We start from the raw sequence: 27,831 nt of genomic DNA on the forward strand, positions 1-27,831 counted from the left end.
TTGTGCTCCAGGTAATTTCAGAGCCATACCTTTCACATAATGACGATTTAAAGCAACAACAAAAAGAATATTAACGGCTTAAGTCAGTAGATGATCCTTAATCAAACTGGAATTCGTGTCTCATGTTACCTTTACAGGCATTGATTAGAAGTTACTTTAAAAGGGCATTTCATGACAATGTCTGGAAAAATGGTTTCTTAGGAAACTGAAGGTCATTAAAATAATATACTTTGATTTAAGGAATCACTACGGAAATAAAGGATTTTTCTGGACAACTCTAAGGACCAGTGAAGTTTAGGAACAAGCAAAGACAGACAAAAACCCTTGTGCTTTATCACTAGTTAAACTAAGCTTTACAGATACAACTCAGCTGGACACCTTTCCACAACAAACTTATCAAAAGCAGAGTGGAAATGCCAACTGCATAAAAACTACGTGAAATATTTCATACCAAATACTCCAAAATGCTTTTCATTATGTAACTTTTATTTGAGACACACATTGTAAAAAAGTTCACATGAAATAATAAAACTATTGGACTATGAAGTTTTCTTAGGAGCTGGGTTTGGGTTTTTTTGTCTATATACATCAATACACATTTAATGATTAGGTTTACAAGTTAACCACATGACAAATTCACTTTTATCTGCAGGAGCTTTTCACATTACACCTTTATACCAGAGGTAAAATGTGCTTAAACACACACAGCAGAACACTTCTATTTCAAAATTAAGCATTTTTTTCAAGGACTATACTTTTAATTCTGATTTAGTAGCTATATAGCATTAAAATAATGGTAATTGAAGTTTTATTTGCAAAAATGTTCGTAAGGCCATAGGAATGCACTGAAATAGTTAAATTCACCAGAAACAAGAAAAATCAATATAAATCCTGCTTTTTTTTTTGAAGAAAGAAATACAAGTTTTATTTATAAGAGTGAGAATGTTATAAGCAGTTCAATGAACAGAGGAGAAAAAAGACCTATTATCACCTACAGACCAATCCTTAGCAAGTTTAACATTGCAAAAAATCCATTACATTAACAGGTAACCAAACAACAGATGCATTTTCACAAATAACACATTTATGCATTTTACATATTATTGATGGACTTTCAAATCATTATGCTTTCACAATATTTTAATGTGATATGTACATTCAAGACTTCTTTATTCTCTTGTGAAAATGATCCACGTAATTCACTTAACTTCAGCAGACTAGTATGGGAAAGTCACAATGGGAAATATTTTCTGTAAAAAGAACTACAGATCTGAAAAATCAATCAGCATTTTTGAGACTGTCCCCCAAAGAGAAAAGTGAGCTGCATTAAGTTTCAAGAGTGGTTTAAGCTTTAGCAATATTAGAACTCCCAGATAAGTCAATAACATATTCTATATACACTCAACAAAAAAAAATTCTTGTGCATGTTTTGCTGAGCACAGACTGAAAGCTAAAATTGCAAAGCACTGAGACCAGTTTGTTTTTCATGTGGCTTTTTAAAAAAACCATTTAGAAAAATATTGGTCAAGATATAGTGCACAGGCATGGGGCTGAGGGGAAGTTCTCCTAAAACTCCAAAGCATAAGCAGCATTTTTGTTTTATTGAAATCCACCAAAAAATGTCTGCTTTCTTGAAAGGTTAATGGCAATTTCTGGAAGAAAACAGAAATACATTTGCTGCTAAATGAATAATAAGTATATGACTTTCATTCTAATGGGCACTAGAGTACTAACTAGTTGACTGAGGTATAGTTAAGAGTCCTTCAAAACTTAAGATTATATAGTCTTGAGCAAAGTAACAACAGAGACTGCACAGAACAATCATAGTGATATTAGAAAAGCCTGTAATACCCAGCATCTGATGCATAGGCAGAACACACCATTATCATCACCCGCTTGTCTAGAGGAAACCATAGCTAAAATATCCCAGTAAAACATACAGCTGATTTGCATGCTAAGATACAGCACATTTTTCCACGTCTGACAGGGCAGACTGTACACAGAAAGGTCTCTACTGACCAAAAGTTAGCACACTGATAAAGTGCAGCCACTCAGCCATTTAATACTGCTGGAGAAGTGGGGTGGGGGCAAAAACATAAAGAAAGAAATCTGCTTTTTACCTTATTCATAAGATCACATGAAATTAGAATTCTTCAGTTTCAGCAGATGACAACAAAATTGCATTAAATTCTTCTACAAATAGAAAAAGATGAACTGTACACGAACAATAAGCAAAGTGAAATATTTACTGCAGTACTTTCTCATGCATAAAGTGAATTTCCTATGGTCTTACCTCACATTTATGTACAGTTTAGCACAGCTAAATGTAAGAAAATAGCAAGTTTTTTCTCCCTCCCACCCTCCCCCATACAGAGCAGATACCCCAATTCGCTGCTGCTTCAAGAAGCACTTCATAGACTCTACTACTTACAGGCTCTTTCAAAGGGAAGTTCATGGAGACTAATATTGAATGAACATTTAACCACACAGTGAAGACAGGAAAAACAATACAAAGCATTCTGTAAACAGTGCCAAACACAGAACATGTCAGTTTTGGTTTGCAGACAACCCCTGAGATAAAAATCAAAGTATTACGACACCAAATAAGTCAGAGGTAAATTACTGAAAATAAACAACATTCATAATTGGTGTCACAACACTTTCTGTATAGAAGCACTTTTTGAACCATACAGAAAACATAACTGCTTCAGCCTGTCCAAGAAAAATGTCAAGGGTAGACAACAGAGCAGTTAGGGTTGCTTTGTTTTTTCACTAAACCTTGTTGCCATATGAAGGTTTCTCTGTTCTAGTGCAGCAACAGCAGTTTATGAGATCCACCATCTAGTTACAAGAACTACTTCTATTAAACTACATGTGGGGACAGGCTGATTACCACCTAAAACTTTACGCAACCAGCTACTACTAAGGTTAAACCTTTTTAAATCAAAAGCTTTACATCCAATGCTATTGGCCTGTTCACTTTCAAACTATTTCGAACAGACCCAGAGATGACAAATTCAGTACCTGACACAACAAAATGGTTATCCGTGGTAACAACTAACTCACTGTTTACAACTCCAGACAACGAAGTGAAGCAAAAGCAAGCACGTCAGATGTTTCCTTTGACAATGACAGAACACACCCATCCCCCAACAGCAAACATGCTGGACACAAACTTGTAGTTAAAGCTTACAATGGTCCACGTTTGGCACACCAACAGAACTAAAGCACCTGTTTTAATTGCTCATTGAGGAAAAAATTTTCAGAAGAAGACAATAAAAAAGTAGTAGAACAAAGACTACATTATACAATGCTCAGTTGAGTAAAAAAGGCAACTATGTTTCACCTCTGCTTCTAACAGTCTAGGTCACTGTACCAGTTTTGGATGAAAAAACAACTGCTCGAGCAGACCAAAGACACACATTCAGCATTAACTGCATAACTAGGAGTACATTATAGCCCTAATGTGAGGCTTCCTTAGTGCCAATGCTTACAGACTTTAATGAACTATCCTTAGAATTAAGAGTAGAAATGGAAGTCACCTTTAGAAGCAGTCATTTCTGAACAAGTGAATCCACAAAGAGGTTACTCAAAACTCATGCATTCAGCTTCCACAAGCCACTTAAGTGATAGTGATGAGGCCAATTTGTGGTGATTTCAAATCCAGAGTGTACTTCCTCATCAGAAACAAAAAAAGGAGCAGACAGTCTGAGCTAACAAAGGGAAGTTAAGTGAGGAAACACACTGTGTTTATTCAAATAACTGAAAGGTGCATCTGTGAATCAGACAGTGACTGGCAATTCAGAACACAACTTTGCTAAATCTGGTAAAGAAAGAAAAGCAACATACTACATTCAGAATAGAAGCCATAGCTTCTGCATAAACAGATTTGTGCATCTGAGAGACAAAATCTGTACAAATCGTTAAATGCCAATTGTTTCAGTAATTCTCATCACTTAGAGCAACAACATCCATACTGCATGGCCACAAGTATACAGCATAGAAAATAATGGAAATGAGACATCATTTTTCCCCTGGCTCTTCTGCTTGAAAATAAATTTGTTTAAAAAGACAAAGAAAACTGTGCACAAATCTGTTAAGAGTCTTACTTACAAGTCAAACTGTGCAAATACAAATGTAAGATTGTGCTGTAACAGGCAGTAAGAGGCCAATATGGATGTGCAAAGTTAAAAGAAACATAGCAGCTTTTGCAACAGGCAATAAAACAGAAAGTAAAAAAGGAAAACAAGTTAAATCTTGCATTTGTGTCTCCACTTCATAGCTTCCATATCTGAGAAAGAAGAGCCTGACAGGTCAATAGGCTTAGTGAGCAAAATCCACTTGGTGTTTGTGTATCGCAGTCTACGTTCAATGGAGCTCTCAGCAGCAGCTTGGTGGTATTATTTCTGAGGCTTTGTGACCCTGTGCTTTCAAAGAAGCAGAAAAGGTTCTAAGTGTGCTGCAGTCTTATCATTAGAAGTTCATCAAAGTAGCGTGCATCGAAAGAAGCTGCTCTTCTTAGATCGATTTTCTGTTATTTTTACCGGCCCACCTGCCCCCGACGAACTGTTGTCATTCTGAAAGAGAGAAGAGCGTCACCATCACAAAATGCAGAAAATAGCATCTCTACCTTTCCTCATCTCCCTCCCCACTTCCTCTGCTTGCCAGGCAATAACCAGAGCAGAGATCTGATGCAACTTGAGCTCCTCAGTTAATCACTTGGTAAAAAAAAACCCAAACATTTACATAACCCAGATCTCAATAATTAGCTGGAGAAGAGCCTACGTCATAAAACATGGATCACACTATTGCATTTTGGAACAACACATCAGTTTCAGGCCGCCCAAAGTTAATGTTCATGCAAAATAATGAATAGTTATGCAGTGATGTGTAATAATGTGTGATAAATCCCTCTTTGCTCAAATTTGATCTAGTAACTAATGTAATCCCCAGGAGTTTTTTGGTAGGGCTACTACTCAGTATTAAGATAACTGTCCTCTCGCTATATCTAGTTTGTATGTTAATTGGAAATACAAACCATTTTTCTGTTGAGCTTTGTCATAATGTCTCGTGCAAGTGTGAAAAACGCCTGGTGAGGAGTGGAAATAAAGAAAAAACAAACAAGAGTTAGTCACAAGACACATTAAAGGGCATGATAAACTTGGAATAGCCAGATACATTAACAATACAGTGTTCTGCAGGCCACTAGAAGCACTTTGAGTTGCAAGACTGTCTATGTACAGTATCTGTATATTTAAAACTTCAGTAAACATGCTTTAGCAGAAAAAACAATTTATTTTTAGTCTCCATCTTGCCAATCGTTGAAGCAAGTGGACAGACCTTCCCACTGCATACTTCTGAAGGGAGAAAGAAAAATCAGGTGCAGACAAGGCTGAATGTACTAGTCCTGTTTTTATTCCCCCTCCCAAGCTGAACTGTGCATCACAATTAGGAACCCAGAGAGGTTTGAGAAGGGCAAGCCTGGGGATTCACATTAGGGTTAGCTTGCTTTCTGTCCTCCAAAAGCTTTACTCTATAAGGTTATTTAAGCTTCCAGTATATCTATTAAAAACAAAACAAAAAATTATGAATAAGTACTCTGGCAAAACTCAGTATCCCAGATTTCAATGTATGAAGGAGCAAAGAAACTTCTATAGCAGGAAAACTCTGCAATTCTCCAGGAGCAGGAAAAAGCAAGGCTTTAGGCTATCTGGAGACCCTAATAATCTAAGGACAGTTCCAGAATGTAAGAAGTATAAACACTTCCCCTCTCATTGTGTTTGGAATATAGCCGAAGACAGGCACTCATTTAATGTAAATAAATCACAACAAATTAATTCACTTCTGATCCCAAGAATATCACAATTGTGTAATTCCCTGCAAGTGAAGTATTTGGTGGAAAGTAAACTAAATCATTAGTGACTGCCAAATGCCTACACCAGCTGCATTTTTTAATGCTTTCTTCACTATTCACATGACAATTTAAAAAAATATTCAGAGAGCCAAACATTTTGGAGTAAGCACAAACTACTGTTGTGCAATTCATGACATGCAGGGGTTAAAATGAAACTGCCATGTCATGACAGAGCAAGTCAACCCCCCAGAGGAACTCGGGTATCCACTTTGGTATTGACTCCTCATGGTTCCAGTGTCTGCTCTAAGAACCACAAGGACACAGAAAATCAGGTCAAGCTACTCCAGGTGCAGCATGATGCAGATCCTTCCATTTGAACTCTATCCTGTATAACAATCACCCCCCCCAATCAGAAAAAAAACCCATGGCTGGAACAACATCCTTCTTGTTATTTTAAAGTAACAATGCCTTTAGTTTCTAGTTAATTTGTAAGATACATGAGCTGAATTAAGTAGGTGTTTGCAGGATGCTTAAAGGGTATCCCACAGAAAGACTTAAATTATTAGGTATAAGGGCAACACAAGTCTACTTTGTTGAATGAATAAATCTTAATTTAACTGGCTTTTTAAATAATTTTTGTGCACATTTCTCATACAGCTCAGATCCTCCTCCCACCCTCCCTGAGATGATACAAGTGATTTATAGTAAGATAGACTGGACTTGAGCCACTTTTCCTTCTGACTCCATTTCCTTATGCTCTCAAAGAGATCTTGTGGGTTTAGCACAACATTTATTTGCAGGAAAATAGATTATAAATCTATAAAGAGCATTGTGAATCTTCTTCCTCCTCTAACATGAGCTTATGACCTGGTTATTTCACAGGTTCCAGGTTATTTCACAAATTTTCAGCCTCATCTGCACAGCATGTATTTAGCTGTAACCTGAAGGCTCTGTGACACAGTAGCATGTTATCCTGAAAGTAAATAATCCCATTTCCTGCACAAGGCTCTGTTCTAAAATTACACCTATCCCTTGTCCAAAAGGACTTGAAATTTAACTAACAAAGCACAGACATCTAAAGCAACTGTTTGCTACAGTCACAGTAAACCACTCTGTTGACACCCATTTTAAAAACAATTCCAGACACTACCAGAAAACCAGAAACAGTTGGATCATAGCAGTAGATCCAGGAGCACAGCTCGGACTCCAGGTCCCAGGTCAGGTGAGAAAGCCCAGCAGATCATGGAGAATATCTCCACAGAAGTAACTCAAGAAACACCTATGTGTAGCACCCATCTCTTACCTCTTCCACATTTATGCTGGATTTTGCACTTGTCTCCAAAAATTTGATTCCATAATCAATTGCTAACTGGAAGAGAGGTTAAAAGTTTTTCAGTGGTTTTGAAGTTCCTTTATAAAAGGAATGTTTCACACATAGGTTCACAATAGCTTCAGAACAGAACAGACAGTGTATGCTACAAGCAGCTTTAAAATTCAAATCAAGCAAGCTTCACTTCTGTTTTCTCTTTCAAGAACATTAAAGACAATTAGACAAAGTATTAGAACGCATCATACCCTCATATAAAGTTAAAACAAAACAAAAAAAAATACATTAATTTCTCACCAAAAGACTTATTTAGGCTCTAAAAGAACATTAAGGTAGAATCCTTATTGATATGGATTGTTAAGTGCTAAGTGCTATTTAAAAACAAAAAACCCCAAACCTGGCATCCTTTATATGTAAGTTTCTGAAACAAGAGATTTGAGATCCATTCTCTCTCATGTGCCTAAAACATACCAAACATCCAGAAGCTAGAAACCTACAAGAATTAGGCTTCTAAATAGGGTGAGTTACCAAATCTTACCTTCTCCCCTTTTTCTTTTGAAACTTGTCTTTTTTCATTCATATCACATTTGTTACCCAAGATCATTCTTTCTACATCTGAAGAGGCATGCTGGAAGAAGAAAAAATAATCTCTCAGGAACAAAGTGCATCATTGTTGAAAAGAAACTTGTGTGTCAAACTCCTCCACAACAGACTATTTTATTTTAGAGAAATTATCTAATGTGAAAGCATCACTGAGAGAGGCTGACCCTTGAAATAAGCAGTTAAAATATTAAAATAGGCTGGAATAAATACCCCTAGATTACACTTGTAAGTGATCAAATGTGTGCCATGAGCCCTGTAGCAGGCTGTACACATGCACAGGCATTTGGCTATTCTAGAAATGCAACAGCACACACTTTACCTGTAAGTGGCCATATATTGGAACAGCCATGTGCATGGCCATATATTGTTGGCTACTGCAATGGACGTGAGTAATTACTGATTTTTATTTGGCCCAGGGAAATCATAAGATGGAAAGAAGTACTTACCTCCTCTATGTTTCTTATCCAATTTTTTATGTTGTCAAAAGACTTTTCATTTGTGATGTCATACACCAGCATAATTCCCTAAAGAGAGTTAGGAAGTTCAGTTAGATGAGCAAGTACTATTGGCTGGCTTTTGATGTATACTGTAGTTTTAATTATAGTTCCAAAAAAAATCAACATAGGATTATAGGTAAGTCTTTTCTCAAGGCATTACACCATGGCTTGGAATTTACCCAAAATATTACTGTTCAACATTTTTTGCTACTGTTAGAGGTCAAACACACCATCTTTACAAAGCTTTTAATTATATAGCCTATAGTCAGGACAAGTTTGGAAATTCTACTACACCAGCAACCAGGACTCTGTGGTTAAAGTTGTATTTAGATGCAGCAGCTTTAAGCAGTGCAGGATATCAAACCTGTCAGCTCCAATCTGCTGGGCCCAGCAGATACTTTCACCCCTGGGGCTCTCCCAGAAGCTTTAGCTCTTTCCAACAGTTCTGTACATACACTGGTACAGGATCTCAACAGTTAGCAAAGCATGGGAAACCACAGAGCCACTGCATTAAGGACAGATTGCATCTCCTATCATTCCTCATAGGAATGATAGGAGATGCAATCTCCTATCATTCCTCATAGGACAAACAGAAGTCCTTGGCCATGGACTTGGGAGAAGATCAGGTCACTGCCAAAGCCTTTTTAGGCTCTGGAGAGCTCAAATACAGAGCCACAACCACCATTATTTCTCCCTGTGGTCTGTAACGGTGGAGTTATTTGGACCCACAGCCTATGAATGTCAGAGATCTGTTCATACAAAGCAGCAAGAACCTAAAACAGCAGCACAGGGAGTAACCATCAAGTCAAAATTAAAGGTGTCCCAACATAAGTAGTATCTCAAATCATAGCATTAAGAACCATTACAAGTGTTGTACCACAAGGGTGCAGGCTCTAAGTCAATTATGTGACTTCAAGTCACCCTCAGTGGAGGAAAATGTAACAGTAGGTGTTGCAGGTGACTGTATTTCTAGCCAGATTTTGCATTCTCTCCTGACTGAAGGAAAAGCAATTCAGTGAAACACACTTTTAATATTAAAATAATTCATTATCCACTTTTGAAACACTTCAAGTGTTTAAAGGGTTTGACTGCATTTTAAAAAACACCAACCCATCTGATTAAAGCTTGGTAACTTGTTTTATTAAAATCTGCAGAGATTTTAATTACATTTAAAAAGACAATAGGGCTGGAAGTTTCATCACAAAAAACAGGCCTAGACCGAGTACCAGCACATTTAAAAAAAAAAACAAACAAACAGTAAACCCCCAACCAAACCACAAACTTCATTCCCCACATCTCAAGGCACAATTATCCAGTCCTCCAGTGGAAGACTTCCACGACACAAACTTAGGAAGAGCAAACCAGTTCCACTGGTTGTGTTTAGGTTTTTTGAGGTGTGGGCACTCACCATGGCTCCTCTGTAGTAAGCTGTTGTGATTGTGCGGAATCTCTCCTGGCCTGCTGTATCCCTACAAGTCAGGGAAAATAAAGATTTTTTTTACACTCATCTGTACTTAGAGATGTCTTATTGAAGAGAGTAACAATGCATTGATACTTGTTCATTGGGAAAAACACATCTTTGGCTGTTTGCACCAGTTTCTTCAGCCCTCAGCAGCTTCCTCCCTCCCAAAACTTGTCTCCTCACATCAGCAGTTAGAGCAGCACCAGAAACATGGCACAAAACCACCCCAGTTTTCATGCAAGCAATAAAACTCAGCACTGCACAGCCTGCCCTCCAACAAAAAACAACCAAACAAAAAAGCTCTGATCTGAAAAGTCCTGTCTTAAACAGAAGTTAAAACACACAGCAATAAAATATTTCAGGATAGTGCACTGTCACATACAGTTTGCTGCTAAGGTCAGTCACTACACCTCAGGGTGCTGGCGTTTTGTCCTGGGTGACTTGAAAGCAGAACCTGTCTGTGAGTGAAGCAGACCCAAGTGTTTGGACAGCAGTCACGCCTCAGGAGAGCTGAACCTCAAAAGGCTGACAAAACCTAGCTTTTTTTAACCTTTATTACAGGCAGAAAAAATTTATCAGCCACTTCTGGCACTGCATCTTCTTACTCACAAGGATTCTGGCTCAGGAGATTCAGTTTCTACTAAGCCACCATGCAAGGAATGGGAGCATTATCACTCACCTGTGCCTTGGTGAGTACAACCAGGTATCAAAGTACCAGAGGAGATTACATTTTATTGGTTTGCATACTTTAGCTTACAGCTGCTGAGTTAATGTTTCTCCTCCACATGGAAACGCTAAAAGCGCATTTAAGATGACACCTTTTGATAAAATAGGAAATTGCTGTAATGCTTGCATGTGAATAGGATACTTCCAGTGCTACTGAAGCAGAACCAAGAGCAAGCCAGAAGAAAGCATAAACCTTATGGACAGTCAATGAATAAAAGGTATGAAACTTCTGGTACCCTGAAGCTCAAAAGCTATGAAGCATTATTTTTCAAAGTGAATTCAAATCACTGAAAAACTGAATTACTTTGGAATACTTACCATATCTGTAGCTTGATTTTCTTTCCATCTAATTCTATTGTTCTGATTTTAAAGTCGATTCCTGCCAGAGAAAGAGATACTCCTCAGTTTTGCAGTTAATGAAAAGGAAGTGTTCAGTTTCTTTTTGGCAATTTGGTAAGGGCAAACTTAGTCAAAAGAACTATTCTGAAGCTGCCATTTCTACCACACACTTGCAAGTGCTGAGAATGCACAAAGGTTTTCAGCTGCACCCAACAAAGATAAATTATTCTGCACAATGAAAGCAGGCCAAACTCAGACTCACTATTAGTTAGCCAAGATCATTAGAGGAAGACTTGATCTCCAAATCCTTCCATTTTACATCAATAAGGTCACTAGTATGATTGTGTTTTTCTCCTGAACATCTGACTAGTCCCTGCAATGTAAGTCAATTCCCTGGTAGCTCTGGCTCCTAAAAATACACCCTGTGACCCCTTAGTTCCTTTTCAAAGCCAGCATCTACTTTTGAAAACTGGTGTTTGATGCAATCTAATCAGACATCACAGTAAATGGTAATACAACACAGGGGATATAAGACTCCTTTTTCAAGAATACTCATTTGGGAGCAATTAAGATTTTCTAGGAAGCTCCAAGAAAACACTTCTCTCCTTTTCCCCTTTATACTTCCACATGGTAGCCCATCAGTTCTCAGATTGACTCTGAAAATAAATTTCAGATTTTAAACTGTATGTTTTAAAAAGATTGAAAAAAATAATTTGGAAAGGCTTAATATTTTTTTAAGGTTTACAGGGGTGAAATGGATTTCCAAAAAGACTAGCCATAATCCTAACTACTTTAACTTCTGGATCTCTAAATCTGTATTACAACACAGGCCAAATTGAGACTGCCCAAGCCTCATTACTACATGACTGCCAGATTTTTCAGTCCTGTGACAGTACCCCCTAAATTAATTGGCATGGAAACGAATGGCCCACTTTTTCTTCACTGCATCTTGAATAGTTTATTTAATTTCTCCTAACTCACCCTCATCTTTTACAAACTACAACTAAATAACAAGTAACTTTCTTAAGATATAACTTAGCAATTATCAAGAGTATCTTATCTGGAAAAATGCTGTTTCTAGTTTTAAGAATTCATCCATCCATTAAACAGGAAGCTATGGGAGTTTTTACTATACCACAGCAGAAAGTGAATATGAAATATCAATGTTCATTAGTTACTTGAATGCCATTCTTCTCGCATGCAATATTATCATTTAAATATACTGAAAAGAACAACTTTCGGCCACTTAATGTGCCATGGATACATAGTTCAGCTCATTAGTTAGAATACAAATTATAAGCAAAAACATCACATCAGCACTTAAACAGCATACAAAATTAATTACATTAATTTAAAATGCTATGATCACTAGTACAACTGCAATTTCACAAGACTCACTGGTAGATTTACAAGGGAAAAGATACTTTCATTAATTCACACTCTTCTAAAAATGATATGAGAATTATCTGCACTTTCTTTGTAATTTTGACAAGTGTTTCCATTTTGCATTGGAAAGGATATTGCCTCCCTTTTGTAAAGATTTTTCTCCTAACGAGGTGCAATCACAGCTGCTGAAATCACAGATAATTGTATTCAGGTCTGAAAACAAATAACCTTTGCTCTGAATAGATTTTGTTTTGGCCTCAAAGGTTATAAAGCACAAATACGGATTTCTCTGGAAAGAGCATTTTATCATGGCAACAGCAAACTGAATCAGTTTTAAAAGTCCATTTGTGTCTGGGCCTGAAGCTTTAGGAAACAACTATAAGGAAAACTAGATTCAGAAAGAGAATTCTGCCTGTACTGTGAACTGCTGAAGCCAAGACACGTCAGTGACAGACTCCTGTAGGGCTTTCTGAGGAGGACTCCTGACTGCAGCACAAGCTTCCCATGTGCACCGATCCAGGTCCTGCACAGACTGGTTTCTTGTGGTTACTCATTTCCCTTGCAGCTGAAATGATTTATACAACCACTCCTTTGATGGCTTCTAAAAGTCAGGACCTGCACAAAAAGTATCTTCTCAGAACTTAAGATTTCTAGTATGAACTTCAACAAAACTCTCTAAGACTCATTTCAAAGCTAAAGGAAGACTATAAAGGGAAAGGCTGTAAGAACCTCTGCAACTGTAACTTTTTGGAGGGTAATGAGCTAGAGCTAGAAATGAGCTAGAAAACTGATGTTTCTTTTGTTCTTCCACTTCAGCATGAGGAAGTGGTGAGCTGCACACATTCGGAGCGAGGCTGGTGACATGTGCTGCCACTTCCGCCCCAGCGCTCCTGCCTGGCTAAGCACAAACCACACTGGTTACAGCTACATCGAAATTACGCCACATAAAGCACTCCAACAACTACAGCATTTCAACACTAATAAGTCTTGGCGGAAGATTTCTCTTGTTAATCCGTTCTTCTTTTGCACAGTCATGCACTGGGATACAAAAGTTCGAAAAGTTACTTAGGACAAATCAAGAGGAGTCATTTGTGAATTCAAGTTTGATTGCAAAAGATCACGCAGCTTGAAGTTTTAAAATGCAACATGAAAAGCTGTTTTTCCAGTAAGGAGAAAAACCTCAGAAACATGTGAATGTCCATCTGAAGTTAAGTTTTAGAAGCTTTTAGAAAATGCACACTCAGATTAATTCTTAAGAGTACAAATGCTAACAGGATAATTATCTTTAACTGCTGAAGTGGAGTTGTCACATGAAAGTCTGACACACTGGTGCCCACCCAGCATGTCAGTAAATTAGATCAGAGCTATACATAAGCATTTGTTGCAGGAACCACAACCTGCATTCTGCAAGGATAGAACCCAGAATGTGCAATTTGAGCTGCACATTAGTTAGGGCTGTAATTGCTTGCATTTCCCTTGCAGCATGGAGTAAAAGTAGCTAAGAGCTAATTGTTCTTCAAAATCCTTTCCAGATCCTTGCTAACTATAGGCCAGGGATGCATCCTCTCTCCTCACTTTACTGAGAGTATTTCCTTCCATAGCTTCCAACAAAACCCTAGCTAAGAATACACTGGGCAGCATGGTCAGTGCCACACGAAGGCTCTCACAGAAAACCATGGGAGCTGTAGGTTGCTGTGTCTACCTTGCATTGCTCTGCAAAGCTAATAAAATTCAGGGCATGCCTGGTCAGTGACACACAGCCAAATGCCACAGGCCAGGGAGACTGGCCTCACCTGGCCTCTTTTGGTTTAAACCAAGAAGTCATACCCCTCTCATGCCCCAAAGCCCTTCTGCCACTACCTCTTCCCCTATTCCACTTCCCAGCTATGTTTCTTCTTATTCCAACACCCCTGGGCAGATTTTACCCATAATTAAGCTGCAGTGCCATAATTTTAAAGAGACATTGTGAAATATTAGAAAGAGCTCCCAGTACTACAATAGTAAACATGCAGGACTGCCCAAGAGCACATATGGAGCAGTTCCTTTTCCAGCTCTAGTACCAAGTGATTTTCTACCATGAACCTCAACAAACCAGCCTGACGCAATTCTTACAGGAATGTAAGGACACACTGAGCAGGGAGGCTGAAAAAGTTCATTTTGTTACTTTAGTGTTTAGAACAGTAGCTTACTCTCAGGGCATCACTGTTACTCTTTTGTTCTTCCCTCACCCTGATTTTGACCCTGTCGCCATCAGAGCCAATATCTCAGGTTTTTCATGCTACAGTTATCTGTTCCAGCTAGGACTCCACTACAACTTTTCCCTACATAGTGCCACTGCTTGGACAGATTGTCTTGTTTCTTCTTTTCAACAAAATTGCTGTTGCAGAAAATGCTACAGCACAAAGGAACCAAAGAAACCAAAGCAAAGTATTCTGGTTGGAGCCAGTAAGATGTTCCAACTGTACCAGAAAATAACTCCTGAAGGTAAAGGTTTCTTGGTACCTCAGTCTGCTCAAAAGCAAAATGCTTCTGGGAGGATCATGCTCTTGAATGTTTTCTACAAGCAGTAAAAGGCAGACAGAAAAGAAACTTATACAAATTAGGGAAAAAAAAAAAAAAAAAAAAACACAAAAAAAAAACCCAAAAAAAAACACAAGCCAAAAGAAAAGGTCCTGGCACTGGTGGGCAAATATTAGAATTCTTAATCTTTACCTTTATCATCCAATTCACCAGTATTTTAAGTTAACTTTTCTTGTGGCTCAAAACTAGTTTGCAGCAGCAGGACCTTATGTGTGCAGCTGTAGCAAGAAATCAGACAGGAAATCAGCACCATTCAGGATGTAAATAAACATCAATCTCTGATAGCATACACTAGCCTGTATATCTAGCCCAAAGAGTATTGCTCCATCTCTGACAAATCAATACTTCATTTCTTTTTAAAGTATTCAATGTACTAGCATTTTAATTTGTTTACCTTTTGGTTTTATTTAATATATAAGCCAAAGAAATTTTAAGAAGTCAATGACATAAAAATTGGCAAAGAAGCTGTGAAAAAATGAATACCAGATTAGCTTGCTAGAAGAATCTTATTTTAGTCTCATCTATCAAAGAACATAAAAGATGCACCACAGTTTATTAAAACAAAAAGGGAACTGTTTTGCATGACCTGCATATAATAAAAGCCCCACCCTCTTAAAGAAGCTGTCCTCCTATCTGTCTAAAACTCACCTTACTGCTTGGAAGTAAGAATGGAAAAATGAAATGGAAATAAAACATTTTCTTTTAAAATGGGATTCTGTGATAAGCAGAACTTTGTGGCACTCACCACTACTGGACATAGACCCCAATAAAAAGGATGGGGGAAGGAGTCAAGGTACAAAGTCTCTTTACCCTTTTGAGCAAATTAGCATGGGAAAAATGGGAATGTATGCATTAAATTTCAAGCCAGGCTTGATCCAACTTAACAGCATTCGTCCTTTCAGGCCTACTTGGTTTATATGTGAGGTTGTGGGGTTTTGATTTTTTTTCAATGGGCTGAGCTAGAAAAAGAGAACATCTTACAAATTCTTTACTGCAAGACATGGAAGAGTCTTAAGATACACAAAAAGAAAGAAAAATGTTTTCTGCAGTCATTGGGTTAAGTGAATTAAAAGCAACTTTGGACCAAGCAAGCAGATTTGTAACTTACCTTAAAAATATATTTTAAAAAATTTAAAAAAAGGAAGTGAGAAGAAGCACATAACTGAAAATCAATATGCTTCACCCTGTTTGTTGAACCCTCGGAGAGAATTACTCAGAAAACACTTCTCCCTACAGGCTGTGCATCTTGTGAACAGCAAGCAGCTGAAGCTGCACGGAAGAGCTGGGAAACAGCTCCTCTGGCACAGCTGCTACAGCTGCTGCTGCTGGCCTGCTCCTCCTTCCAAGGGTGCCAAGAGTCTGAGAGCACCAGCACAAGGCTGTCACCCCTGAGACACAGCAGCTGCGTCAGCATCATCTGCTGCCAGCACATTTATCTCACACCCTGAGGGGCTGGAGGGTCCTATCACACACCTCTGCCACCACACACTCAACAGGTTCATCATCTTCCATGGACAGACCTACAGATCAGTACTCCAGAAACTTGTTCTTTTCCTATGTATCCAACAGCTAAGGGGCATCAATTTGTTCCCACAGACTTTCCCCACAACCCTACCCAGAGATTACTCTTTTTTTGGTTGTTCTTGAGGTTTGGATTAAATACACAATTATTATTTCATGTGGTTTTCAAGAGAAAATTTTCTTGTGCTACATCAGTATACTGTCTTAATCTACAAAGGTAGATAAGTGAAGCTTCAGAAATTTGCTTTTAAATTAATCCTCCTAGAATAATAATAGTAAAAATAAAAAATTACAAAGTAGGAGGCAAGATCACTGTAAAAGGCAGGGTGAAGAACCCTTGCAACATAACAGTGTGTCATGCAGCCTCATACAAAAGAACAAAGTCTAATCATCTTGAACTTGAACGTTTAGCTTTAGTCCCTTGTAACATCTGCAAAGAATTTTCAGATGATCTCAGCAATGTCTTGTATCAGTATGTAAATTAAAGAGGCAGTAGTCTTTTATTGCACCCATTCAAAAGTACAGCAGACTAACATGGAACACCACACCAGGGTAAAGGTCAACATTTTTTCAACAGTTGTAAAATGAATTATTTTAGAATTAAACACAAGTGCAACCACTTTTAGTTGCTCTTTCACAATTTAAAGGGACAAACTGTATTCCATTCTTTCTGGGCAGCCCACAAGAATCCACAACACACCAGTAACCTCGAGTGGGCTGAATAGGCTCCTTCAGGTTAACTGGCCTTTCTTCATCGAACTCTTCACCCACACAAAGAACCCAACACCAGTTCCACACAACCAGGCACAGAGCAGTGTCTTGCACCTTGGAAGTTACTGATACAGAAAGGCTCTCAAAGTCCAGACACTGGCAAAACAAATACATACAAATGACTAAAGCAGGTAAGGCAATAAAGAATGGAGCTGCCACGTATATGTGTAACATAAGGCAGTTTCCTTGAGACTTATGACCAAGATCAGCTCGATGCTCAGGGTGCCAAGCAAACTGCCACTTCCTCCAGCACGTGTCCCCTCAGCCATGGCACAACTGCCACCCTAAGCTTCCTTTCCTAAGATAAGCTACTTGCTGCTTAGGAGAGAACAGGGGATTCAGAATACAATTTATAATCAACAGAATTAGACCAACCTTGGAAACATCCATGTTTTTGACAGCTCAATACCTACAGTGTGATCTGATGACCGCACTCAGATCTGAATCCTCTTCAGCCACTTGTTCACACCATGGCTTTTGCCACCACAGCTGTGCACTGCAGTGCTTCAGTGTGGACACAGCAACATCCTGAACACTGGAATTCTTCTTTCAGTTTTGAATTCAATTTACACGTTGCTTTGAGCAACCTTTGAAATGCATTATTTTAAACACCAAAAATACTCAATATTAAATTCAAGACTATAAAACAACATAACACTCAAAACTTAACACTACTTGATGAGTGAAGTTATCAAGTGTCACAGGAGTCCAATTTTAAAAGGTCTGAGTCCCTGCAGAATGTATTTTGGAGCTTACAATCCAGATACTATGAAAGTAGTATGCACAGAAATTAGTTTACTCTCTTCTGAATGTAAGATAAGCTACACTTGATGGTAACTCAATTTCATCTAAAATAATTTTTAAATAGATTAGAATTGTACTATTGATACAGGCAGCAAAGTTTGTTTATTTTAAGGATTATTTATAGACTGACTGTCTCTAAGAGGAATGCATTAATTTAGTTGCTTAGAGAACATATTCCTTCCAAGCCAACATACAACTGGAGAGCAGCAAATATTAAAACTGGCCAACAAACTTGAACTGAGGTTTTAGTGTCACAGGAAACTGGGGGAGGCACCGCCAGGACCAGGTGTCACAACCAAATCCTTTTTTCCTTTGAACTCACTCATCTGTGTTTCACAAGTTTCACAATTCAGCTCACCACCACCATGTGTAACAACAACTGAGGGCACAACCTGAGAGAGAGCACAGGCTCTCCCAGCCAGATCTCTCCTCCTGTGAGCAGCAGAGCCCACATTCTATTGAACAAGGCATTAAATTGAAGCCCTAGCTGACACAGACCCAGAGGTAACCCTCAATTTTCCTGCCAGCAGCTCCAGTGTGGATCCTGAGCAGGCTGTCACCCCACCAGCTGCAGTTCCACGGCAGGACAGGAATTGCTCTCTATGCCACACTCCAGCCAGGGCCAGGTCTGGAAGAGAAAGACCTGCAGGGACCTCCCAGGGACCCAATCCCACACTCACCCAATTTGTAACGCACTTGTGGGAGACCTGCACATCCCTCATCTACTTTGAAGCTCTTCTTTCCCTCAGGTCTCCAGGATGTGCAGTGTACAGCTTTCTACAACATGAAAAAAAAAACGCCTCTGCCACGTTCTTTAATGGGTATGAGCACCGGATTTCCCCATCTCGAAGGTGGCTTATGAATACAAAAATTTAATTCTTCTTTCAGAAGTCTAGTGCTTAATACAAGATGACATGTGATTGGTCCTTATCAAAAGCATAAATTAATAGGTAAGACAAAAAAAAAAAGTGAAAAAAAAACCCCAACCCCAAAGTGGAACCTCCAGTAACAGGAAAAAATTAGCCCAAATCTCTTGTCTGTAAATTATCTATGTTTGTAGGTGTAGAAAACATAGGAAATTATGCCTTTAACCAAAATAACTCTAATTGAATATTGCTGTCAGGAAAAAGACAAAAGGAATTATTTTGTCCAAAGCTAGCATCTTAAGAATCCAAAAGGTTGGAAAAATGGCTTATTAAAAAAGTCCCATGCAATGAATACTGCCCTGCCACCACGATTTAAATTTCATTGTTTATTATTCCTATACCAAGCTTCAGCTGTGACAATAAGAACAGGTCAAAAAGATTAGGATTGGTTTTGTTCCCTGACTTTTGGTCCTGGTAAATCGATACGTCTGGCCAGTGAGAAATGGAGATGCCACATCTTTAAAAAAGCCTCTTAAAAGTTTCAGGACTTTACATGAAGCAGTTATTCAGAGTGAGGAAATAGATTTTTGGGGGTCCAGAACATTTGTTTAAAAATGAAGAAGTGCTACATGAAAAGTGAGCCCACAGAGTGTCCCAGGATTCACAAAGCAAAGCAAGAACTGCCAAGTCCAGGACTGCTTACAGACAACATGCCCTCACACAGTTCAAAAAATGCACTTTGTACCTTCTGTTCCAGCCCTGCCTGTGACTGGCACCACATACAAACCCCACCAGCTTCAGATTTAACACAGGTATGGAAAACACCATGGGAACAGCTGGTATGGACAGGTGATCACTGCTACAGCCCAACAACTCAGCCTGCCAAACACTCCCATGAGAGGTTCAGGGATGCTACAAGAGCATCAGAGATAAAAACTAGTTAAAATGGATAATGTTAGAGCAGGTATAAATGACACATGACCACTGTAAAGACAGAAGTGATGAAATGTTGGGAAGTTTTATAGGAATGCACAAACACTTCGCTCACTTCAGAGGGCATAGACCTGGTTACACTGGAAGAAAAAGTACAGAGAACATGTGTATTATCAGGAACATAAAAATTGAAAAAAAAAAGCAAAACCACATATCAACAATATCAGTAAAACAGCTCTTGGCTTTAACTGTTACTCTGTTTGAAAGGATCCAAGAAGAGCAAAATGTCTCATCCACCAAGAATTATCTTTGTTAAAATAAATAATCTAACCTAGGAATTTCTGTTAAGAGTCTGAAATATAGTTGTGTTAGAAGCAAGTGTAGAAAGTACCTAGTGAGGCAGCAAAATCAGGCCAAAAAGTCAAAGCAGAAGGTTTAAAGTTACAGAAGTTAGTTTTATAGACAGCACTCTATATCATTTTCATCAGAGGCTATTTTAAACCCATGTTTTAACATGGGGATTAGTAAGCATGGGAGGGTTTTGGTTTTTCTTCTGCTTGCTTGTTTGGGAAGTTAAGGACATGAGAGAAGAAGAGCTGTTTTAACTTCTTACATGAATGACAAAATAGACCTTTTTTTGAAAGGTTTTTACTACCTATACTGACAGGCACAGCCACATAATTTATTAAGAAGGGCCATACTTGTCTTTCTGGCACATAGCTGTTTTCTTCCCCTACATCATGCAAGGTTCTTTTAATGAACTCATTTTAATTAATTCTTTAATTTCTTCATCTGCTTTTCCTGCTTTGCATGTTCCAAGTACTCCTCTCTACATCACTTCTGCTAAGCCAGAGAAGTTCTCCCAGGCAGTTACTCTGACTGTATCTTCCTCCTCCTTTCCATACTTGGGTTGACTCAGATACTCCATCTTTAATCCCAGCAGAACTCACACCGTACAGACAAGATATTTAGATGCAGTAAAGGAAGGCTATTGCCCTCTGGCAGGTGGAAGAAAGGAGGATTTTGTGGGAGGGAATGCAGTGCTCCCTGGCTGACAGACACTTCAGCTTTGCCCAATTCCTTACGCTCAGCCTGTTTTTCCCAATCTCCAGATGTGGTACCAGACTCCTACTAGTGACCAGCCTGCTTGACATGTTCTTTGATGTTGCCATACATATAAGAGGATCCCACTGACAATCAACATCAGGGTTTTTTTCCTCTGGTGCCCAAAGCAGAAGAGTCTGCAAAATGGCAGCAAAATTAACACATCTTAAACTTGGTCAGCTGTTTGTTCTCCCTAGGAGAGAAGTCTTCTGACACATGCAGTACTTTACTTGCCTTTAACTACATACAATCTAATTAAAAGTGTCATAGCTTATATTTAACAGGAAAGTTTACCATAAACCACAAGATTAAACTAATATTAGATGCAATTACTGGTCAAAAACCCTCTAAAAGGCACTAAATTAAAACCCACTGCAACCTCTCTTGGGACAGGAAGTGACTGACCTAAGTTTTGAGTTGAGACTCTGGTAATTAAAAGCTTTTAGATCAAGTTTTGGGCCCCACAGTAAAAGTAAGGCACAAAGCTTGAGAGAGGGTCCTAAGGAGGACCATGAGGATGGTGAAGTGTCTGGATGGGAAACCTCATGGGGAACAGCTGAGGGCACTTGGTCTGTTCAGCCTGGGGTTGGACTTGAAGATCTTTGTGTGTCTGTTCCAACTCAGGATATCCTGAGTCTATGATTCTAACTCTGTACAAAAGCCTGACACAGTTCAACTTTATTGATCTTACTATTACTCCTAGTTTATCCACATTTGAAAAGCATCAGAGCTATTTTATGTATCTAGACAGACTGATGTCTTGACATTTAAGCTACCGTAACATCTAATTAAAGATAAAAAGCAATATAATATCCTTTGAATTAAAACCCCCTAACTTCTACCACAAAACATGAAATAAAGCATCATTACAAACACTGCATGTATTCTTCTTCTTATTATTATGAATTTCAGTTACATTCTGAAGTAAGACAGTCCAACATGTATTTCTATTAAAAGGATGCCCTACTAACAAAAGACTAGGAAATCCATCCTAAAAAGTATATTAAAAATTCCCAAACAAAAGCTGTGTCTTCAATCTCTCTCTCAAAGCCTGTATCCACCAACCAAGGTATTTGTTCCTACCCTTATTCAAAGTTAGTCTGTGTTCTTAACTTTGCATTCAAACCAAGTCACAAAAGCAGCTCGAAACTGCCCTCCTGTCACTCAAATAACCAGTAACACATAACCAAGACAGACCTCCATCTGCCAATTAGGAATAGGCATCAACACTCAGACATCTGTCACACTGTTTCAGAGTAAAACACGCAACACAAAAGCTGCAGCAGCATTTTTAATAAAAACCAAACAATTTCAATTCCATTGTAGGCTTGTTGCAGAATACAGTAAGATAATGCAACCTCACCAGCAGATGAAAATCAAAGTTAAGATGTCCTTTGCTATCAGCTAGGCATTAGTATCAAATTTAAAGTTACAAGACACAGAAACTTTAATGCTTTTAACCTGCAATACCTTCAGCTACAACTTCCTGTTCAACATCAAGATATCATCTTGCTGACCACCCACCACTGCCCTTGAAAATAGAATCGTTCTTCCACTTTCATATTTACCTCCACAAAACTGCCTTCTCTTTTCCTTGTAAACCCTGTCCTAAAGAAACACCCTAGTCCCTGATCCCACAAGCCTTGAACACACATTTCCACTCTGTAGATACCTGTAACAGTTCCACCTGAGTGTGAGTGAACCCACCTCAGGCACTTCAAAGTCCACATGATAATCTGACTGCAGTAATAGCCATTAATAAAGTACTCCTGACAATGCTTTCCTGATGCTTCCCTGCCTTCCCTTCCCTGCTCATCTATCATTGATGTGTTTTCTTCTACAACTCCGACCATCTGGAGAAGCCCAAAAGAAATTGATTGAATAAGGATAAAGAAATGCTGAAGCTTAATGGGAGGGTGGGTAACAAAAACCCAAACAAAGCAACAACCAGTCCTTCGTCCATCATACAAATAAGTAACTGTGAAGAAGAATAGAAATGCACTAAAAGAATTTCCATTACACATCACAAACATGGAAATTTCACTGCAAAAGGGAAGCTGATAATTTTGCTTGACAAAGGATTTTCATCTAAGTGTTCAAAGGTCAGCACACCCATGCCTGCCTGCCAGAGTAGTGTCCTATTTTGGAAGATGTAGACTAAGGAAAAGTTAGTTCTGTAAAATCAACAAATGGTTTCAACTCCCAGATACACTACTATCTCATGAGCAGCTTCCTGCCAAATGCTGATATCATCCTGGATTAAAAAAATAAATACGACAAATTTTGTTTCTGTCAGCAAGCCTTTGTACTAAATCAGAAATGCTATCAGCTACAAAGATTTGACTTTACTCTCATAGAAACCAGTTGATACAAAAAAGCTGAAAGGAATGCAAAAAATAAACCTTATTATTTCAAATGATAAGCCAAATTCAGTTTTACCAGACAGCCCTACTTGAACAGCAAGTTAAGATACTTAGAAACTGCTAAATTAATGCCTCTAATTCTTGTGTATCACACTGAAACTACTAGCAAAATGCACATGAGATATTCCAAGATAGGTTTTGCTTTAGGAGTGGTTAAGTATGAAAAAGAGCTGACTCAACTGCATTTTAATTTCCATGTAGAAGTTTGCAAAAGCAGAAGTTTCCACTCAGGAAGCAAACTAAACAACGCAATCTTACGTAACACACCCTCATTGTAAAAAAAGTTTTAGCCCATGTTCACAGTGAAAAACTGATCCTCACTAGGGACCACAGCAGTATTATGCCTTGCCAGCACTTTCAGAAATTCTGACAGAGCTACAGAGCCCTGTATAAAAAATTAAAAGCTGCTGAAGGGCAAGGACCTGTCGCTTCTGAAGTTGCTTAAGGCCAGTCTGTGCTTCCACAGAGTGAAAATATGTGGCTTTGAAAACCCAGAGATCACTGGTTCACTTCTCATAATGGGTAGCAAAGTCTGCTGAAGGCATTAGTTATGCCAGGTGGTGAAGACAAAGACATGAAGGCTCTTACACCAATAGTCACTCAAAAAAAGAATAAAAGAAGGCTGATGAATTATAAATACATATGCATTGCACTTTTATCACAGTTCTTATGCAACTGTTGGCCACAGGACACCAGGCTGGAAGTCCCTGCTGTCCGAACCAGGACAACCTTGATTATGATTATGAGCACGACCAAAGTCTCGAGGAGAAAAGTCAAAGGAGCGTTTCCCAACCTCCAAGCAATCTACGTGGACGTTGTAGCCTTACAGGCACGTTTTGCATGACAGCAAAACAGAAGGGAATCTGCAAAGTACAACACCAGTAAACCATGCACAATGACACTACAATTCATTACTGACTTATTTCTATAATATGAGCATTGAGGAGAAGTAAAACAATTATTCTATAATAAATTAGTATTTCCATATCTCCCTCCTACTTTATTTTTTTCCTTTCGGGAAGTGTTTTCATTGCTTTGGTAACTGAGGGCTGTAGTTTAACCCTGGTTAAACTACTAAAGAACAATAGGAGTGGGAAATTATAAGGAAGTTATCTGGTACTTGGATATGATGTGGGCCCTTTCATCATGGCAACGGAGATTGTTTCAACTTCTGGACCTAAAATCTAAGAAAAAAGTTGAAACTGTCAAAAATTTAACCCCACCATAGTTTAAAAAAAAAAAATCTCAATGATTCACCTCACTCACAAACAACATGTAACTACGTAAGATTAAACAATAGAATTTGATGTCAACACATCTCAAACATCCACCTTCTTAGACTTCTGCAGTAAAACCAAGTCTGATCTTGTTAGCAGAGACACACCAGAGGAGAACTGAGGGCATATAATATCACACATACCAATTAAAATCACTGTTAATTGAACACAGACCGTAATTACCATCCTACTGCAGAATCCACTTCATGGAGAACATACAAACCAAACAGCTCATACTCCAGGAAAACTCTGTGTACTCAGTGAGGAATGCTAATGTGGGGACCTTAAAACCTGAACTGGGGGCAAGGCAGCCTGTTTGGGAAAAGTGCTGCATCCCTGCACCTCCCTCCACACCAGTTAACCACGACTTAACAGTCACGGAAAAAAAATGCAGAATTGTTAAAAATGGAATTACCCCAAGCTCATCAGATGGACCAGTTATGACTGTAAAATCAACTAGTATTGAGAAGCCACTAAAAGACAGAGACAGAAAGGGCATGAGAGCACATTTTCAAGAACAGATTACAGCCACATGACAGACCTACAAGTAACACATGCAATATGTGAGGAAGACTGAAAAAACTCCGAGTATTTTTATTCAAGCATAGGTCAGCACTTTTAGGAACAGTTTCACTATTTCCTGCACTGTCAACTTTCCTGTTTGGAGGTTCTTTGCTAAAAAATAAAAAGGGACTGGAACTATAAGAAGGAATACGTAACTGTGAAATCACAACTATTCCCTATGGAATCAGAAATACGCCTCAGTTATTAGTAAGTTTCTCCAAGCTGACTTGTTTTGAAAATAAGGCCCTTGCAGAAACAAATATAAAGGAAGGAAATGAGAGCAAATCCTATATTTACTGAATAAGGTAAGAAAAAGTAACATATTCACAGTCCTCAAGACTTCAAAGTGAATCAGTGAGGGGAGAAAAAAAATCTATCAAGGGGCTAAGCAGTTCAAGAAACATCAAGAAAATGGTTGGAAGACAGACACACCCATTTATATTAGCTGTCTCTTTAGAAGTATAAAGAAGTAGCACAGCACCAAAGTAGGCTTTTTTTTCCCTTTTTTTTTATGATACAGCATTTATTCATGTTTAGTAAGCCTTTTATTCTACCACAGGTACAGGGTAATACCTGGTAAGGTAAAATGCTACTCAGGCCTTAAATCAGCTGGTGTTACTGATACAGCATTTTGAAAATGGTTGCAGAGAGAAAACAAATGTGCCAGAAAAATGCAGAAAAACTGTTCCTAAAGCATTAGAAATGACACCACACCTAATTTAGTCAATCACATGTGCCTAAATAAAGATTGTTTCTCTTCCTTGTGCACTGAGTTCTGCACAATAAAACGTCTGAAAACCATAAGGCATTAGGGTAACATAAAACACGTCACACACTATTTCCCCTTACCTTTAAAGCAATTTCTTTCCAACAGTCTACTCATTCTCTTTGTGTTAGTTTTTTTAAAGCCAGCATTAGTTTTGCCCTCCTAAATACTCGTAACCTCCACTGCACTTTTCCCCTTCACCCCCAAAACGGTGTATTTCACTTTAAAAGTCACCTCAGCTACAGGTAGCTGAACACAAACCTCAAGTCCTGCCACACCGCAGTTTCAATTCAACTCTATCTCAGCGAAGGCCTTGAAAATTTCACTTATGTTTATTTCAGCAGAGTATTTGAAAACTGACAAATCTTACAAAAATATGAGTCACAACAACCTGCTTTGATATATCACACCTCACTGTCATTAAAAAAGGTTCGTGAAGCTTAGAAACAAACCAAATTCAACTTTTATGGAGGAGGTTCCTCTATGTAGTCACTAAGGGGCTTCTGTAGGTGACTGAGAGCTCGTACAGAACCACTTTAAACCTCAAAACCACGAGTAACACACACGCATTACAAGTGTGGAGGGAAGAACTGAGACCTGAAACCACCTGCCCAGCGCGTTCAGTCACTGTCACCGCGCAGCTCGGCACGAACCACGGGCAGCTCCAGCAGCCCCTGCCCTCCACCACCTTCCTAAAATCTGCACCTAAACACGAGTCGCCCCCCAAGGGAAGAGCCCCGGCAGCCGCCGTTCGGCCCGAGGCCGGGCTGGGCTGAGGCTGGGGCCGGGCAGGGCTCACTCCAGGCCGGGGCTGCGAGCCGGGCTGGGCTGGGCCGGGCCGGGCCGGGCTGGGCACAACAACGGCGGCGGCGGCGGCGCGGCCCGGCCCGGCACAACTGTTGCTGCGGGCGGGCACGGAGGCGCTGGGGCCGCTGCGGGAGCCGCTCGCACCCTGCGGGCCCCGCCAGGGCCGCGGCACCTTCCCCCGCCGGGCGATCCCTCCCGAGGGCTGTACCCCCGCTGTGCCCCCGGCCCCCGGTCCCGCTCGGGGCCCGGCACGGCCCCGGCCCCGGGGAGCCAGACGGGCGGTGCCCCCCGCCCTCCTCTCCCTTCCCTCCCTTCCCGCTCGGCCCCGGGCAGGACCCTCTCCCGCCGGGATGGCGGCGGCCCCTCACCGATGGTGGAGATGAAGGTGGTGTTGAAGGCGTCCTCGCTGAAGCGGAAGAGCAGGCAGGTCTTGCCCACGCCCGAGTCCCCGATCAGCAGCAGCTTGAACAGATAGTCGTAAGTCTTCGCCATCTTCGCCTGGGCTCCGCTCGCCGCCGCAGCAGGAGGGGGCGAACGCGGGGCGGAAGGAGGGAGGGCGGGCCTGGGGCGGGCGGGCGGGCCTGGGGCGGGCGGGCGGGCCGGGAAGGGAAGGGAAGCGGAGGGAGGGAAGGGAAGCGGAGGGAGGGAAGGGCGGGGAGGAGGCGGGCGGGCGCGTCACGCCGGAACCGCCGGGCCCGACGGGGGCTGTGGTCCGGGCCGCGCCCTCAGGACAGGCCGGGGGTTACTGTCCCTGTGCCGGGGCCTGGGCCGGGCCGCGCCCTCAGGACAGCCGGGGGTTACTGTCCCTGGGCCGGGGCCTGGTCCGGGCCGCGCCCTCAGGACAGCCGGGGGTTACTGTCCCTGTGCCGGGGCCTGGCCGCCTCCCACGGGGCTCGGCTCTCTCCGGGACCTGGCAGGAGCTGTGAGGAGAGCCATGTATGAGTTCTGTGTTCAAGTGGCACGGTAAATAATGCCATAATACACTCACGGCACCAGTGAGTGAGTCTGATGTGTGACCTCAGGAGTTTCAGTGTTGTCCTGTGCAGGTCAGCTCGGAAAGCTACTTGTGCACGCAGCACAAACATTATTTCCACGCCGTCTCACCTAACACTGGAGACATTCTATGTCGGCCCTGACTTTCTTGGTTTCAAGTGTTTGAACCTTTGCAGCAGCTTTCTCACACTGCTTCACATAAACAATATTGTATTCTTAGAATTTATC

General features: G+C 40.1%; 1 protein-coding gene across 2 annotated transcripts; it reads right to left on the reverse strand.

Moving 5' to 3' along the window:
- Positions 1 to 471: 471 nt before the first annotated feature.
- RAB8B (RAB8B, member RAS oncogene family) lies at positions 472 to 27,175 on the reverse strand. 2 transcript variants are annotated; one of them, XM_083870571.1, is made up of 9 exons: positions 26,979 to 27,175; positions 10,788 to 10,848; positions 9,690 to 9,750; positions 8,231 to 8,308; positions 7,720 to 7,809; positions 7,158 to 7,223; positions 5,039 to 5,089; positions 4,553 to 4,577; positions 472 to 4,422 (listed from the first exon to the last, which is right to left on the reverse strand). In XM_083870571.1, exons 1-9 carry the CDS (start codon positions 27,100 to 27,102, stop codon positions 4,277 to 4,279), a joined length of 702 nt encoding a protein of 233 aa, XP_083726697.1. In that variant the 5' UTR covers positions 27,103 to 27,175; the 3' UTR covers positions 472 to 4,276. The 2 variants fall into 2 exon arrangements, with proteins under 2 accessions (XP_083726697.1, XP_083726696.1); XM_083870570.1 differs by having other exon boundaries at positions 4,317 to 4,577; positions 26,979 to 27,174.
- Positions 27,176 to 27,831: the final 656 nt, after the last annotated feature.

Source organism: Zosterops lateralis, assembly GCF_965231275.1.
Source record: "Zosterops lateralis genome assembly, chromosome: 13".
NCBI classification, from domain to species: Eukaryota; Metazoa; Chordata; class Aves; order Passeriformes; family Zosteropidae; genus Zosterops; species Zosterops lateralis.

Coding starts and splice junctions, on each gene's coding strand:
- RAB8B (XM_083870571.1), bottom strand. CDS start 27,102: ATGGCGAAGACTTACGACTATCTGTTCAAGCTGCTGCTGATCGGGGAC. Junction 9,751..10,787: donor AAAATCAAGCTACAGATATG/GTAAGTATTCCA, acceptor CCTGACTTGTAG/GGATACAGCAGGCCAGGAGA. Junction 4,578..5,038: donor CAAAGCTCAACAGAAAAATG/GTTTGTATTTCC, acceptor TCTCTCTTTCAG/AATGACAACAGTTCGTCGGG.